This window comes from Acinonyx jubatus, chromosome B4 (assembly GCF_027475565.1).
Source record: "Acinonyx jubatus isolate Ajub_Pintada_27869175 chromosome B4, VMU_Ajub_asm_v1.0, whole genome shotgun sequence".
Lineage (NCBI taxonomy): Eukaryota > Metazoa > Chordata > Mammalia > Carnivora > Felidae > Acinonyx > Acinonyx jubatus.
In genome coordinates this window covers 130,948,001-130,966,688 of record NC_069387.1, presented here as the reverse complement: position 1 = coordinate 130,966,688, position 18,688 = coordinate 130,948,001, and the positions used below count along the sequence as shown (strand labels likewise).

General features: G+C 39.0%; 1 protein-coding gene across 9 annotated transcripts in view; it reads right to left on the bottom strand.

Moving 5' to 3' along the window:
* Positions 1–18,688, bottom strand: part of TNRC6B (trinucleotide repeat containing adaptor 6B) — a 251,022-nt gene that overhangs the window by 151,523 nt on the left and 80,811 nt on the right. For 5 of the 9 annotated variants that reach the window (XM_053226831.1, XM_027070659.2, XM_027070661.2 and 2 more), the window contains one exon: positions 6,080–6,147. In XM_053226831.1, the coding sequence (XP_053082806.1) occupies positions 6,080–6,147 (68 nt within the window). Of the gene's footprint in view, positions 1–6,079; positions 6,148–7,597; positions 7,687–18,688 lie in introns of all 9 variants that reach the window. The other 4 variants (XM_053226829.1, XM_053226830.1, XM_053226835.1 and 1 more) reach the window with 1 other exon arrangement.

Sequence of the window (18,688 nt, the reverse complement as noted above, 5' to 3'; positions counted from 1 at the left end):
TTTCATAAAATGAACCAAAAGTTGTAAGAAAATTTAATCAACAAAAATGTACTAGAAAAGTTGAATCATTGCATACAGCATGTTAAAGACAAATATCTTTTGAGAATATGAGTCAATTTGAGCATGGAGATTTAAAGTTTAGACTTGTGTGTAAACTAGATTTTAATAAAGAAATGAAAAAGGAGGTCAAACTCATTAATACAGTTGCCCCCCCCCCCCAGGTTTGAATTGTGCAGGTCCCCTTAAATGCAGGTTGTTTTCACTAAGTACAGTATGGTACTGTAAATGTACTTTCTCTTCCTTACAATTTTAAAACATTGTCTTTTCTCTAACTTCTTTTATTGTAAGAATACAGTTTTTATAAAATATATGACACACAAAATAGGTATTAATTGATTGTTTATGTTATCGGTAAGGATTCTAGTCAACAGTACGTTATAAATAGTTAAATTTGGGGGGAGTCAAGACTTATGTGGGGAATTTTTACTGCGTGGGGGCCAGTGCCCCTAACTTCTGTGCTGTTCCAAGGTCAACTGTACACCAAAACTGATAATTTACCACAAATAATCTGCCTACAAACATCTAGACTATCACTTGTCTCGTAAATAAAACCAAATCAAGAGCCTGTCTTGGGTGGAAACATTTCATATGAAATGAGCTTTCAATAACCATAGTCAAACACAATCTACGAGCAAGTATCTGCTTATGCTGCTTTTTGAAAAGCCATTATAGTTTTATATTTACCCCTGTGTTAAACACATTATGTGATTAATGCTGTGTGAGTTTAATGTAGTAATTATATGGCAATAAACTTAGCTTGTCTGATTTGTTACAGTAGCTTGTAAAGTAAATATTCTCAGAAAATGATTATATTAGATATACTAATAGTTAATAAACCTCATTAAAAGCAACAATATTGAAACTATACGTATATACATATATATACATATATATATATACACACACACACACACACACACATACACAGTGTTTAAAGCTATACACTCTACTAAATGTTACCCACACATACATCAGAATTCAGCACAACTGATCTAAACTTTAAGTTTAGCACAGATACTTCTCAATATCAAAAGTCAATTATTTTTCAAGACGGCTTTCTACATGCATAGCTATCCTAATCTGCCTATTAACAGAACTTAGTTCCGTTGAAATAAACATCATGGAAATAAAATGATGTTTTCAAAACTTCTAGAATCTACGGTAAAAATGTTACACGATGAAACAAAGAAAGTGGCGTAGATCAGCTAATAAAAATAGTTTTAGTCCTAATCCTTGTAAGAATTTGCTCTTACGACCTTGAGGGTCATATTATCCCTGTGTTTCATCTGCCTTCCATAAGTGAAATAGGCTATTCATACAAACTGAGACCAATGAATGAGAGCCATTTTGGAAATCAATTTGGAAAAAAATTAACTTAGATCTCTGCCTCACATCATACACAAAAATGCATACCAGTTCAATTAAAGGTGTAGGGGTAAAAAGAAAAAAAAGCAGGAAAACTAAGGTATGTTATTTATTACATTAGGGTAGGGACAACTTCTCTAAGCAAACACAAAATACAGAAGCTATAACAGGCTAATTGATTTTACCACATAAAAATGTTTTTAAATTTATTCATATGAAAGATACCCCAATGTTAAAAGGAATGGGACAAAACATTTAAAACACCTCAGAAGACAAAGTTAATATCTATATTTTATAAAAGACTCCTACAGGGGTGCTGGGGTGGCTCAGTTGGTTGAGTATGTGACTCCTGATTTTGGCTCAGGTCATGATCCCAGGATTGTGGGACTGACCCCACATCAGGCTCTGCACTGAGAGTGGAGCCCACTTAAGATTCTCTCTCTCTCTCCCTCTCTCTCTCCATCTCTCCTTCTCCCCTGCTTGTACTTTATTTCTCTAAAATTAATAATAATATTAATAATAATAATGATAATTTAAAAATATATAAAGGGTTCCTACAAAACTATCAAAACAAATAATCCAATAGAAACATGGGTCTAATATGCAAATAAGTGATACATAAAATTGAAAAATCTACAGCCGATAAACAAAAGATATCCCATCTCATTAGTGAGCAGAAAAGTACAAATTAAAACAATTAAATATTAGGGGTGCCTGGCTGGCCCGGTCAGTGGATTATGCGACTCATGATCTCAGGGTTGTGAGTTCAAGCCCCACGTTAGGTGTAGAGATTACTTGAAAAAAAAAAATATATATATATATACACATATATATATACATATATATATATAATAAAATACAAAAGTGACAAAAATTTAAGGCTAAAAATTTTTTTGTCATCAAAGGGGAGAAGAAATGGGCATTCTCATGCACTGTTGATGGAAAGGATCATGGGTAGTGCTTTCTCAGAAGGCAATTTGATAGCAACTACCTCCATGTAAAAAAAGTACATCCCGTGGGGGCTCCTGGGTGGCTCAGTTGGTTGGGCATCCAACTTCAGCTCAGGTCATGATCTCATGGCTTGTGAGTTCCAGCCCCGCGTCGGGCTCTGTGCTGACAGCTCAGAGCCTGGAGCCTCCTTCGGATTCTGTTTCTGTCTCCCTCTGCCCCTCTCCCACTGGTTCTCTCTCTCAAATATAAATAAACGTTAAAATTTTTTTAAATATATTTAAAAATATTTTTAAAAATACATCCCGTGAACCAACAGCTCCATCTCTAGAAATTTATTCTACAGAAATACATCTGTGAATAAAGATATAAAAATAAAGATGTTCAATAAAGTATTATTTGTAGTAATCAAACTAGAGACCACCAAATCATCTAATTAGAGAAGAATGATTATAGTCCATCCATTCAACAGAACATTCTGCATTAAGAGCATGAAGTAGACTGTGAAAGATGGCAAATTATAAAAGCAAGTCACAGAAGAATTATGTTGGGGGAAAAAAAAAATCCCTATTTAGTTGTTGTTTTAAAATATACAGAAAACAGGGGCACCTGGGGGGCTCAGTCAGTTAAGCATCCAACTCTTGATTTTGGCTCAGGTCATTATCTTGTAGTTTTGTGAGTTTGGGCCCCACATCAGGCTCTATGCTGACAGTGCAGAGCCTGCTTCGGATTCTTCCTCTCTCTCTGCCCCTCCCCCACTTGCACTGTCTCTCTCAAAGTAAATAAACAAACAAATAAACAAATGGATAAATAAATAAATAAAATATACAGAAAATATTTACAAAGATCAGGAGGGGAAGAAAGGTAAAAGGAGAGTCTCAGTTTTATTTCTGTGTCTACATTTACCATTTGAATGTGTCATGACAATCGTGTACAGGAGCCCCTTGAACAACATGGAGGTTTGGGGCACTGACTCCCCAGCATGGCTGAAAATCTGTGAAAAATTTCTAACCCCCCAAAACATCACTACAAATAGTCTGTTGATTGGAAGCTTTACTGATAACATAAACAGTCAATTAACACCTATTTTTTCTGTTACATGTATTCTATGCTGGTTTCTTACAATGAAGTATGCTAGAGAAAAGAACATGTTTTATTTTATTTTTGTTTCCAGTTTTTATTTAAATTCTAGTTAGTTAAGATTTAGTGTAATACTGGTTTCAGGAATTTAGTGAAGAAAATGTTTTAAAATCATAAGGAAGAGAAAGTACACTTACAGCATGGTACCGTATTTGTCTAGCTCAGTTTTGGAGCGTGTGGCTCTTGATCTTGGGGTCAAGCCCCATGCTGGGCGTAGAGATTACTAAAAATAAATAAACTTAAAAAAATTCCATGTATAAATGGACTTGCACATTTCAAACCCATGTTGTTCAAGAGCCAACTGTATTATTTTTATAATTTAAAAAATAAAAGAGTAAGTCGGAATTTCACAAGTCATTCAGCAATGTGTACACTTCCAGGATCTAGAATGTAGTATTCAGTTCCTTGATCCTACCGTCCAGGAGTTTATCATCCTCTGCCAACTACACTTCTAAGATGCAGAGTGTGTGTGTGTGTGTGTGTGTGTGTGTGTGTATACATATGTATATCTTTTAATTTTTGTTGCCTCAAACAAATGAACACATCACCTTTGCTACCCACTCCCACCAAAGAGGTAGACAGGTCTATGAGAGGAGTGCCTAGTGAGAAGAGTCATTACAATATAGGACAGCAGACCAGGACCAGGAAAAAAATAAACAAAACAAAACAAACAAACAAAAAAACCAGAAGCAAAACACAACAGGATTCATCTGTGAAAAGGCACCATGAGACTCAGAAAACAAAACAAGGTAAGGACACAACACAAGTCCACCAGCCTGTCTGAAGCTCTCTAAAAAGAAGCACCGTTTGTATAACATAAAACTTGTGGGAGAATCTGCCCCAGCAGTGCTTCCTGAATACCTAAAGAAGTTGATACAGGATAGGGGCTACTGGAGCAGGTTTTTAAAGATAAAGACTGGTTTGTTTGGGAAATGGATACCCTCTAGAGAACAGAACTTTCATCTGTGTTTCAAAAATAGGCTTAATGCCATTTTCATTATTTCCCCCAACTCCCTCTTATCCCTGAGACTTTGATCTTAACAACTGCACAGTTTTGCTAACCACGGTACTTTTCAGGAACACAGCTCCCAAGGCTGGCAGAGGATTTGGGTCAGGGAGATATTATAAAACACTGTAATGTCAGAAAGATCCAGATTCAAATCCTAACTTCCATTTCAAGCTGCATTCCCATGGATAAGTTACCTACCCTGATCTCCGAGTAAAAGGGTACACTATAATGAATGGAGAGAACATACACAGCATCTAAGCAAAGTGCTTTGCGCACAGAACACCCTCATCAAATAGGAACTATGATTTTTACATTGTAAGACCTCTGACCAGAGGGTGGAGCTGGGGGAGTGGGCAAGAGGACAGGGAGATGCATCTGAAATGTTCCTGTGATTTCACTGGGACTAGATGTTTGGCATTCTACTTTGCTAAAGATGAACTGATTCCATGAGCCCATGTAGAATATAAGTGCATTTCACAGAACACAGCAAAGTTAGGATTTATATTGTAAGCTATTTTTAAAACTGCCTGGTTAGCAAATTAAACCAGCTGTGAAAATATCCTGGTTTCCATTCACAACAAATACAAGACAAACATTCTCCTTTAATGAACCTGGCCTCATGGCAGCATAACATATTCTGCATAATTCATTCCTAAGGGTTTCGGAGACATACTTTTCATAAGACAGATCAAAACTAAACTATTTTCTAGGAAGAAAAAAAAAAGATGAGAGAGGAGTTTCTCCCTACAGATTTTCGGTAAATTCCATGAATCACTTGCTATCCCATTCAACTTAGGAGACTACTGTCTGAATAAAAAATAGTAGTCATGTCAGTATTTCAAGGCAGTCTTAACTGTTTTTCCTTTAAAAGGGCATATGAAACACCAGTCTTCTCTGCAACACAATTTTTCAAGTTCTGTGGTAGAGGGAGGAAAAAAAAAAATCTATTCCCTGTCACCAAAAAGCTACCCGAGGACTCCCAATTTCAGATTTAAAACTGATCACTCTTTAAGAAGTCAGGGGAGAGATCTTGAATAATTTAGAATGTTGGCTAAGTTATATTATTTATATTCCTGTTCCTTTCGGGAAACAATTTGTTATTTAAACAAAGAACAGAAGTATAAATAACTAAATAGAATAGAATTTCAGGAAGTACATTTCAAATAAATTCACACTTGGAATGCAGGGAAGACAGTCTATTAATTTAGCGTACTTCCTAAGGACATAGCTAAGAAAAGAATATACCATCTTAAACTTTCTTTGGAAATCAACCAGACTCAATTAGTTCAATTTGGAACATCCTGAGCCTTAAAGCCTTTGCTAAAGTCTAACACAAATTTTGATTAGTCAAGTGTGAAAATCTACAAAGCCAACTTTCTTGTCCCTCCAGTTAGTCTGTCTATAAATAGAAACTATGCATTAATAGCCACCAAAGCAACTGGTGAGCTCCACAATGTGCCCAACATATACATCCTCTGCAAACACGCTCTCAGCGTGTTTAACCAAAGTGCTTCTGAAGATCTGTAATAGGACCTTTTTAAATAAACTGTGACTCACTGTTTGCTTTCTTCACCAGGAGGTGGAGTCTTGCCATGCCCTTCCATTACAAAATCCTCCTGTTCCACCTGCAAAGGCAAGCACCACAGGTCAGAAGTAGTCAGTAACTAAGACGCAACTCACTTAAAGTTCCAGGGACTGCCCCGTGCAGAACCACATGGCCCCTGTGCTATACTGTCTGGCACAGGAGCCTAGGCCAGTGGCTTTCAACTGCCAAATTTGCTCAAGGCATCTCTCCTTAGGTGCCTAGATTTGCAGAACAGAAAAGGAAACACTGTTGACTTGCAACTTACATAACTGTAACAAAAGTTAACATCCAGAATATAATAAAGAATTGCTAGGAATCAATTAAAAAAAAAAGACAACATACCTGAAAGATTTACAAAATAACTGAGTAGGAATTTTACTGAAGAACATGCACAAATGAAAAGATACTCAGTTTCATGTCAACCAGGAAAATGCAAATTACTGCAAATTAATTTCGCCGCTACCAGGTTGGCTAAAATTCAAAAGTTGGGCAATACTGGGACACCTGGGTGGCTCAGTCGGTCAAGCTACCAACTCTGGTTCAGGTCATGATCTTGCAGTTCGTGGGTTTGAGCCCCAAGTCCGGCTCTGTGCTAATAGCTCGGAGCCTGGAGCCTGCTTCAGATTCTGAGTCTCCCTCTCTCTGCCCTTCCCTTGCTTGCTCTCTGTCTCTGTCTCTCTCTCTCAAAAATAAATAAAACATTAAAAAATTTGTTTTTAAAGCTGGGCAATACCAAGTGTTGGCAAGGGCACAGAGCAATAGCAACACTCATCCACTCCTGGTGGGAAGGAAAATTGATACAACTACTTTTCAAAAGTTTGCCACTATTTGGTACGCTTGACTATGTATTTACTGTACAAACTAGTGGTCGCACTTCTGGATAAATATTCTAGAGAAACTTTTACACACATATAAAATAGTATTTTTTTAGTATTTTTAATTTTAATAGTATTATTTTTAACAGAAAAAAAAAAACCCAGAATATCCATCAACAGTAAAATAAATATACACACTATGGTGTTTCCAGACAACAGAATAAACACTATTCTATATAAAAATGACTGACTATAGCTACACACTGCAACCTAGATGTGTTATAAAAACACAGTATTGGGTGAAAAAGCAAATCACAAAAGAATACACACACAGTATAATTCCATTATATAAGGTTCAAATATAACATTTTAAAACTGTATGTATGTATGAGTATATAGACATGTATGTATATACACAGTTTTTAAAAACTATTTTTAAAACCGGAATGACATACCAAATTTAGGCTAGAGATTGTCTTAGGAAGGGAGAGAGGGGATTCAATAAGGAAGGGGCATGTGGAGGATCCTGGGGTGTGGTTATATTCTATTTCTTGGCCTATGTAGTAGGTAACTAGGTGTTTGTTTTGTAATTATTCTTTTAACTATGTCTCTTTCCTCCCTATGGTTTTCTTCTCAATACAAATTTCAAAGTGAAAAAAAAAGAAAGCATTTTACCATTCCAGATGGCTTATTGACCTGGAAGATCAGTGACCGAGATAGAGCTACCTCCACAAAGGGGACTATTAGTCCCATGAAAACTCCCCCTGAAAGGCATAATTTTAAAAAATCAAACAGATGTACTCAAGGAAACAGAGAGGACTATTCCCAACTCAGAAAAATACAGTCTATTTCTTACAAAACCTAATAATCTGGAAGACAGACAACATACACCACGATGAAACCCAAAGAAAACAAAAGGTTTTCCAATTCTGTCATCTTCTCCACAGTCTCTATTTCCCAAGAATACTAGAGAAGACAGGACAGAGTTTAGAGGCTAAGTTTCAGAAAGGACAGGAAAATCAAGAGGTGTTCATAATTTCCATTAAAAACAGGAGGAGGCATAGGCAAGAGTAATTAAAGACACACACTGTGCATACTGTAAAATTCAAACCAGGTTCTGACTTGATTCTTCGGAAATTCCTGACTCTGCAACATACTGGACTTAGCCAAGGAGAGGGAGGATTCTCCCATCCTAAGGTTACATTTAGGACGTAAAAACTCTAGAAATAAAAACAGGATTGCAGAGGGAAATTTATGAGGAGCTAGAGATGATCTGGTTGGGTTACAAGAGTGCATACCTATGTTTTAAAAAAAATCACAATGTACTTAACTATATAAATGTTATGCCTTAATTAGGAAAAACAGGTGACAAACTGTTTAAGTTTATTAAGCTCCTTGGAACCTCAACCTTCAATCATTTGCTTAAAGACAAGAATGACTATTCTCCCACTTATATTATAGAAATTTCTTTGACCCTTCATCTTTAAGAATGCTGTCTAAAGAATTCTGAATTGTGCATCTTGGCCTCTGCTTAGTTTTTTTTTTTTTAAAGGTTTATCCTACAATCAATTTCTAATTAAGTACAATCATCTAAGAGAAGTAATGATCAAAGAACCCACAGGTTCTACAATCTCTTCCACATGGGCTCCCAATCTTTAACCCCAGCCCCCATGTTATGCATACTAGTCCTCCACTTGGATGGCCCAGTAAGTTCCAAAATGAAATAATATCTTTGTCTTTAAACTTCCTCTCCTTTTTATATCCCCTATCTCTGCGAATGGTACCATCATTCACCCCAAACAGGAACCTGACACATGTATCCCCCCACTTTTTGAAAGTTCGTGTTATACCACTTCACTTTTACAAAAGGCCTATTTTCACTAACCAAAAAAAAAAAAAAAAACAAAAAAACAAAAAAAACCTGAAGAGGATTTTTGCTTTTACAAAAAAAGAGGTAAAAAGCCAAACAGCGTTCAGCATTGGTTTTGCAGCCAGCCCGCTGTAGAGGCAGTGCACACCATGAGCCCCAAGAAGGGCATTGCCAAACTCCTTCCCTGAGACTACAGTCAGCATCTCAGCATCCGTGAGCAAGACGTGTCCCAAAGTATCAGAAAAGCCTAGGAGCGGTTATTTTCTGGATTTGGGAATGCTCCAAGATTTTTCCATATAAAGAAATGGTCACTGTTTCTTGGCTTGGTGCAACATTTAGACTTACGAAAGATTTCACAGGAATGCTCTACTTTCTGATAGCAGGGGAAACCTGTCATCACACAAGAATCTAAGGTTCCCTCCTTAACCCCACATCCTATTAATCACCAAGTATTGTGGCTTCCACCTCTTAAATGGCTCTCCCCTCCACCACCCCTTCTTTATTCTCTTTAACTGCCATCATAGTTAAAGGCCAGCTTCTCTAAACCTCACTACTGCACAAGCCTTCTCACTGGTCTTTGTGCTTCCGGGTCCCATTTCATTTTAAGGCATCTTCCAAACCACTTCCATCAAGTGGGCTTTGTAACATGCAAATCTGATTGCATCGCTCCCCTCGAAATTCTTCAGTGGTGCCCCAACACCTATGCTGAGTTCATTTGTCTAAGCCATCTTTTTATCCGCCTCTGCCTCCCCCACCCACTCTGAAGCCCTGGCGGAACATGCAACTCTTTAACCCCCTGTTCATTTACGCATACTGTTAGCATTTGCCTAGCCGCCCTGGCCTTCTGCCCACATACAATTCAAATTGCTACTCATTCCTTTAAGTGCCAATTCAAATGCTTTTCCCCAGACACGGTCTCCTGCAGCAGGGCTTACACCTTTTCTCAGCCTCCATCATCTCAGGAGGCAATAAAAATGGTCCAGAAAGAACACTGCTCCTTCTTGCCACTTCCTGTTCTTTTTTTCTGCAAATTTCAAGAACACTAGGACTTCATGTGATGGTCTCCACCACTCCTCCCCCTTGATCTCATTTGCAGGAGTTTCAAGACTTTTATTCATAAAACTTGCACCATTACCCTCACCTTTCTCCCACTACCATTCATTCATTCAACAAACATTTACTCAGCACATATTACACGCAAGGTAATATGTGAGATAAAGGCGAAGACAGTAGTCTCTGCCCTCAAAAAGCCTGCAGATTAGTGGGGAAGACAACCAAAAACCAGTGGGCACTGTGTGGTGACAGATGGTAGCTACACTTGTGAGCACAGCATAAGTACAGACGTGTGGAATCCCCTGAAACTCATGGAACACTGTGCGTCAGCCATGCTCCAATTAAAAAGACATCACCATCGAGTGTGAAAAAGCAATGCAATCACACAGGAAGGACGCTTGACTCAGCCTAAAGGAGTCAGACACACCAGACCAACCCTAAGCAGGAGACTGACCTCCTTCCTAATTCAGTGAGGAAACAGGCAGGACCTGGACTGCTCCACACCGAGGTTTGTCACAGAAACCTCCCTCCCTCCACGTGGACCTGTGAAGAGCCACTGCAACTCCTACGTCTGCTGTTCTCTGTCCTCAAGAGTCCATTCAGAGCCTCCTGGCAGGCATTTCAGTGATTCTTCTCCTGGACACCGGCTTGTTGTTAGGATGTTTCTGTCTTACCAATCCCTTACCTTTCTCTCTTCTGCTCCAGGAGTGCAAAGCATAGCTGGAGGAAGTCACAAAACTGGTTCCTTTTCAAATGTACGCCAGTTCACTTCCCCTCAGTGCTCACATGGCAGCACCTGGCCTGTAAGGCCCTTCTTCGTCTTTTCTGCTGAGCTGTTACTCAGTCTTCAAAGACTGGTTCAAAAGTTACTTTCTCTAGGAGGCACTTTCGACAACTATCACTGCCTCCTCCAACCTCCCAAGGTGTTCCTTCCCATTTACCCTGCAAGGCCCAGCCAACAGCTTCGGCCCTTTGTTCACCCACTTCCCCTCTGCTGGAGAGCCTTGAAGGGGAACAATGGGATCTTTGTGTATCCCAGAACCTAACACAACCCTTCTAGTGGGTCATTCATTCGACATACCTTCTGAATGCCTTCCCTGTGCTAAGTAAGCGCTGGGTTGAATAACTGAATGAATGAATGTCTGACCTCCTACACCACCGTCCTCACTCATTTATTCTGTACCTATTCCACTCTCCTCCAGACTCCAAACCCATCCATCAGGCATCCTCCCTAGCCTGTCCTTTCTGAAGAGGACAATGCAGAAGATCATCCTGAAAGCCTATCTCACACAAAGCCCCTGTTTTCCTGTCAGGATTGTGCAGATGAGCCTTCACCTTCACCCACTGCCCCCTCTCCCCTGCTCAGCAAGGCTCCCCTCACCACTTATATTCTACATTCATGACCTGCGTCACAACACCTCCTCCGGGACCTTACTGTCTAAGGAAGTCTTTCTTCCTTTCTACCAAATCCAACTCCTCAACTGACGAATACATTATAAGCTCTTCTATTCTGAAAAATTATTTTTGGCCTTGTGATACCCTCCAAATATCCTCTTGTTTTTAGCCTTTCCTTTACTATCCAAATTATTAAGAGAATAGACTATACTCCATTACTTTCATGTTCTCATCACTGATCTGATTAAAAAAAAGTTATTGAGGTACTACATACATGTGATTTTAAGTCAAATAATACCACCAAGCTTACAAATAAAAACAACACTCTCCTCTGCTGCCCTCCGACCCAGACCAGTCCCCGTGCTCCCCCCCCCACCCCACCACACATGGATCTCTTTTCCCCCGTCCTTCCAACAGAAGACACCATTTTTGTCCAAATCAATATTCAGTGCTAACAGTACTATAACTAAGTAAATAACAGAGATAGCTGAATCATACGGAACAGTATAATCAAATTTGCTTTTCTTGTACAATTCTTTGTTTTCCCTAGAACTAACAATTACTACTTTCTTTCAGTTTTGGGGAGGCTTAGTATTTATTATGTATTTTTCACTAATTCATCCTCAAACTCTCCAACAGAGTTGTAAATCTCCTCTTAATAAATTCAAACACTTCAGGTAATCTATCAATTTCATTCCAGTCTTGGAGACATTCCTCAGGGGTTTTCTCATGTTCCAGTCTAGATTGTTTGCTTTCTAGGCTGCTAAATTGCTGACACTTTGCCAGAGATGTCTTTTCCCCTTCAGCTCTGAAATTCCTGGCTCTCTCTCCTACCCTGGAGCATCTGTTCCCCAGATCCTTTGTCTTCTTTTATGGTTTAGTCTCTGGTTTAGGTGGAACATACATTCTAGTGAATGCCTGACAAAAGGTATATGGAAAGTAAAATCTTTGATCTCTTCTTGAATGACTGAAATGTCCTTATTTTATCCACATAGATTATTGACATTTGGAATATTTTTTAACCCACATACATAATCAAATTATAAGTTCAAGTTAGTAGGAGCGCCTGGGTGGCTCAGTCGGCTGAGTGTGTGACTTCAGCTCAGGTCACGATCTCATGGCTCATGGGTTCAGGCACCGCATCGGGCTCTGCGCTGACAGCGTGGAGCCTGGAGCCTGCTTTGGATTCTGTGTCTCCCTCTCTCTCTCTGCCCTCCCCCACTCGTGCTAGTCTCTCTCTCCCTGAAGAATAAACATTCAAAAGTATTTAAAAAATAAAAAAAAAAGTTCAAATTAGTAAATCTTTCTCCCTCCAAAATTTTGAAGCCACACTTCATTGTCTTCTAGTTCCCAGAGATGCAATATAGAAATCTGACAATATTCTAAATCCTAATGTTTTGGCCGTGACCTGTTTCTTCTCCAGAAACTTGTAGGGTCTTTCACTTCTCCTCAGTGTTACACAAATGCAAACCTCGAAGTATGGTTCTTTTTTTTTATTTATTCAGCTTCTGGGTAGGTACTTGCAATCTAGAAACTCGGGTTCTTCAGGTTTGGGGCATTTTCTCTACTTATTTATTTGACAATTTTATCCCCTCCAGGAATTCCTTCTTCAATGTTGAATTTACAGGATTGATCCATGAATTTTCTTTTCTCTCCACTTGTATCTCTTTGACTTTTTCTTTTACTACCTGGAGATTCTCTTAACTTTACCTTCCAATACTTCTAATTTTTAGAAGAATTTGTTATTGTGACTTAGTTTTTGAAAGCTTTTACTTGTTCTCTGAAGTCTTTTTTTTTACAGTCCTATTTTTGTTCCATGATTATAATACCAAGTCTTATCTCTGAAAATATTGTTTTGTTTTGTTTTAATTTTCTTTCACTCTCTATATTACCTTGTTTCCTCTACATTCCTCTTTTATATTTGCTTTGGTCGCTATCTTCCAGTCATAGGTTTTTATCAGATGTCTGATTATCTAGGATTATCTACTGATATTTATTTATTTATTTTTAATTTTTAATTGTATTACTTTTTTTTAAATGTTTATTTTTGAGAGAGAGACAGAGCATGAGCAGGAGAGGGGCAGAGAGAGAGAGAGAGAGGGAGACACAGAAACAGAAGCAGGCTCCAGGCTCTGAGCTGTCAGCACAGAGCCCAACGCAGGGCTCAAACCCATGAACCATGAGATCATGACCTGGGCCGAAGTCAGATACTTAATTGACTGAGCTTCCCAAGTGCCGCTTATTTATTATTTTTTAAAGGAGATGGAGGTTTATTGAATACACTGCAAGGGAGCAGTGGGCAGGACAGCAAAGGAGAGAGGATCTGCAGTGATCTACTGATATTTAAGAGATAAGCCTGAAAGGGGCACCTGGGTGGCTCAGTTGGTTAAGTGTCGACTCCTGATCTAGGCTCAGGTTGTGATCTCACAGTTCATGGGTTTGAGCCCCGCATTGGGTTCTGTGCCGATGGCACAGAGCCTGCTAGGGATTCTGTCTCTTCTTCTATCTACCCCTATACTGCTTGTGCACACGTGTGCATGCTGTCTCAAAACAAACTTAAACAATTTTTTTTTTTTTTAATGAGCAAGTTTTTACTCCTGCTCCCCCTCCCTGGGCAACCACTAACATGCTTTCTGTCATTATAGATTAGTTTGCATTTTCTAGAGTGTTTATACAGGTAATCACCGGGACATACCTTTTTTTTTTTTGGTCTGGCTTCTTTTGATCAGAATCATTCTGAAATTCAGCATACAGTTTCATGTATCAGTAGTTCACTTCCCTCTTATAGGGAGTACTCCTCCACTGCATAGAATCTACCACAATTTGTCAGTCACCTGTTGATGGGTGGCTGGGTTGTTTCCAGACTTGGGCTATTGCAAAAAGCTGCTATGAACATTCATTTAGAAGTTTTTGTACACTTTCTTTTTCACTGGGTACTTAGCAGTGTATATTAGTTTGCTAGGGATGCCATGACAAGGTACCACAGATTGTATGCTTTCAGGAACAGCAATGCATTGTCTCACACAGATCTGGAAGCTAGAAGTGGGAAATGAAGGTTTTGCCAGTGCTGGCTCCTTTGGAAGGCCGTGAGGGAAAGATCTGTCCCAGGCCTCTCCCCTTGGCTTGCAAATGGCCGTCTTCAAGTTCACATGGCGTTCTCCCTGTGTTTGTGTCTGTCTAAATTTCCTCTTTTTATAGACACTAGTCACACTGGATTATGGCCTACCCTAATGACCTATTTTAATTTGATTACCTCTGCAAAGTCCCTAACTCCAAGCAAGGTCACATTCTGAGGTAACGGGAGTTAAGGCTTCCAACGTGTAAACTGGCACAGGAGTGGGGGCGGGGGAGTGAACAGGGAACACAATTCAGCCTCTAACGGTGGAACAGTTGGATCATAGGGTAGTGATATGTTTACCTTTTTAAGAAACAGTCTCTGTATTCCAAAGTGGCTGTAGCATTTTATCTCCCCACCAGCAGAGTAGGAGAGTTCCAGTTCTTCCATATCTTACCAACACCCAGGTCTTCCTTTTCTTTTAATGTTTTATTTATTTTTGAAGAGAGATCACGAGTGGGGGAGGGTCAGAGAGACAGGAGGACAGAGGATTCTAAGTGGTCTCCACACTGACAGCAGCGAGCCCAATGAGGGGCTTGAACTCACTAACCTTGAGATTACTCTGAGCAGAAGTTGGACACTTAACCAACTGAGGCACCCAGACGCCCCAGTAAGTCTTTTTAACTTTAGCTACTCTAACTGCTTTTTTATTTTTTAATTTATTTATTTTTGAGAGAGAGAGAGAGAGAGAGAGAGAGAGAGAGATACAGTAATCAGGAGAGGGGCAGAAAGAAAGAATCCCAAACAGGCTCCGCACCGTCAGCGCAAAGCCTGACACAGGGCTTGAACCCATGAACTGTGAAATCAGGACCTGAGTGGAAACCAAGAGTTGGATGCTTAACTGACTGAGCCACCCAGGCGCCCCTCTAATTGTGGTTTTAATTGCATTGACATTGAACATCTTTTCATGAGTTTCTTTGCCATCCATTCTCTGGTAAAATGCTGTTCAAATTTTTTACCATTCTTTTTTTTTTTAATTTTTTTTTTTTAATGCTTATTTATTTTTGAGACACAGAGAGACAGAGCATGAATGGGGGAGGGTCAGAGAGAGGGAGACACAGAATCTGAAACAGGCTCCAGGCTCTGAGCTGTCAGCACAGAGCCCGATGCGGGGCTCGAACTCACGGACTGCGAGATCGTGACCTGAGCCTAAGTCGGCCGCTCAACCGACTGAGCCACCCAGGCGCCCCCAAATTTTTTACCATTCTTTTAAGCAGATTTATTTTTCTCTCTCTCTCTCTTTTTTCTAAAGTAAGCTCCATGCCCAATGTGGGGCTTGAACTCATGACCCCAAGATCAAGAGTTGCATGCTCTATCAACAGAGCCAGCCAGGTGTCCCGAAGCATCTTTACTGAGATACAATTTACATGCCATAAAGTTCACCTGTTTAAAGTATATAATTCAATAGTTTTTAATATTTACAGAGTTGTGCATTGATCACCACAATCTAATTTTAGAACATTTCTATCATCCCAAAAAGGAAATTTGTCCTTATTGACAGTCACTCCCCATTTTGCCCTCCCTTCATCCTTCTTTCCAGCACCAGATAACCACTAACCTGCTTCCTGTCTCTACAGATTGGCCTATTCTGAACATTTCATATATAAATCAAGTCATACAATATGTGGTGTTTTGTGTCTGTCTGCTTTCACTTGGCATAATGTTTTCAAGTTTCATCCATATTGTATCATATATCAGCACTTCATTCCATTTTATGGCTTAATACTGTCCCATTGTATAGATATACCATATTTTGTTTACATCACCAGTTGATGGATATTTTGATTGTTTCCACTTTTTTGCTATTGTAAATAATGCTGTTATAAACACTTGCATACAAGTTTCTGTGTGGACACAAGCTGTCGTTTTTCTTGGGTGAATACCCAGGAGTGGGATTGCTGGGTCATATGATAACTGTATGTTTAACTTTTTGAAAGCCTACCAAACTGTTTCTCAAAGTGGATGCACCGTTTGACATACCCACCGGCAGCGTCCAATGGCTCTAATTTCTCCACATCCTCAACCACACTTGTTATCACCTGTCCATTTGATAACAGCCATCCCAACGGGTGTGAAGTGCTATGTCACTGTGGTTTTGATTGTAGTTCCTTAATGAGTAACGATGTTGAGCATCTTTTCATGCGCTTATTGGCCAATTGTGTATCTTCTTTGGATAAATGTCTTCCAATTCTTTGCTCATTTTTAAAAATTGGGTTATTTGTTTTCCTATTACTGAGCTTTCAAAGTTTTTAACAGATTTAAGAGATTCTAGATACTAATCCTTATTTGGGCATTCTCACTAACAGCATCTTTCAAAGAGCAGAAATTTGCTGTGAGATCTAAGAAATCTTTGCCTAAACACAGATTTTCTCTTAACATCTTCTTCTAGAAGCATTGTAATTCTAGATTTTACATTTAGATCTAAGATCCATTTTCACTTAATTTTTATATATGCCATAAGGTCTAGATGTATGTTTATTTTTTGCATATGGATATCCAACTGTCCTAACACCATTTGTTGAAAAAAAAAATCCTTTCTCCATTGAATTGCCTCCACAAAATTGCCTTTGTCAAAGATCATTTGTCCATATATATGTGGGTCTATGTTGGGATCTCTCTTCTGCTCCACTGGTCTCTTTTTTCCAATACCACAGGGTCTTTATTGCTGTAGCTTTATAGTAAGTTCTGAAATCAGGAAGTATTAGCACCCCAACTTTGTTCAACTCAAAAGCTGCTTTGATTATTATTATGGGTTGAATAGTGTCCCCCCACCAAAAAAAGAAAAAAGATAAACTGGAGTTCTAACCTCCAATACTTCAGAACATGATCTTATTTGGAGATGGGGTCTTTACAGAGGTAACTATAAAGTTATTAGGGTGGGCTCTAATCCAGTATGACCGTGTCCTCTCATACAAAGGGTGAAATTTGGACACAAAGACAGATGCGCATGCAGGAAGAATGCCATGTGAAGACTGGGTTATACTGCAACAAGTCAAGAAACTAGAAGAGAAGGTAGAAATCAGAAGCTAAGAGAGAGGCCTGGAAAAGACCCTCCCCTAGTCCCTTCACATGGAACATAGCCCTGCCAACACCTTGACCTTGTACTTCAGGCCTCTAGGACTGTGAGACAATACATTTCTGTTAAGTCACTCAGTTTGTGGTACTTTGTTAGAGCAACCCTAGCAGACTACTACAGCTGTTCTATGCCCTATGCATTTCCATTTGAATTTTAGAAATCAGCTTTTTCACAAAAAGAGTCTGCTAGGATTTTGATAGGGATTGAACTGACTCTTAGCAACAGCTAAACAATATTGAATCTTTTTTTTTAAGTTTATTTATTCATTTTGTGTGTGTGTGTGTGTGAGAGAGAGAGAGAGAGAGAGAGAGAGAGAGAGAGAGAGAGAGAACACGAGAGGGGGAGGGGCAGAGAGAAGGAGAAAGAGAATCCCAAGAAGGCTCTGTGCTCTTAGTATGGAGCCTGACTCAGGGCTTGATCCCACAAACTGTGAGATCATGACCTGAGCCGAAATTAAGAGTCGGATGCTTAACTGACTGAGCCACCAGGCGCCCCAACAATATTGAATATTCTGACCTATAAACAGGTATATCTCTCCTTTTATTTAGGTTGACTTTATTTTCTCTCAGCAATGTTTTGTGGTTTTCAGTGGTGGTGAAACATTCTGTGTTTTTTTGTGGTCACAGCAGACATCTTTTCTCATTGTTCTTCATCTAAGAAGTAAATCATTCAGTCTTTCACCATTAAGTTTAATATCAACTGTAGGATTTTCATGAAAGCCCTTTATCAGGTCAAATAGTTCCTTTCTATTCCTAGCTTGCTGACACTATTTTTTTTATCAGGAATGGATGTGGCATTTGTCAAATGCTTTTTCTGCATCTTTTGAGTGGATCCTAGGGTTTTTCTTTTTTAATTTGTTAACGTGATGAATTACACATTGATTGATTCTTGTATGTTCAACCAACCTTGCATTCCTGGGGGAAATCCTACCTGGTCATATGTTATACTATATATTCAAATTCTGTTTATAATTGTTGCACCTACTTCATGAGAGACACTGTTCTGTAGTTTTCTTGCAATGTCTTTGGTTTTGGTATCAGAGTAATCCTGACCTCACAAAAGGAGTTGGGAAGTATCCCCCTCTCTTCAAGTGAGATTATACTAATTTACATACAACATAAGAACCTACAATAGTATTCTTCTACCTTCCCGTCTTGGCCTTTATGCTACTGTTATTGTACATTATACAGATATCAACACACAACGCATCTGCAGAACTTTTGTTCAAACAATCAATTCCCTTTTTAAAAGGTTTAA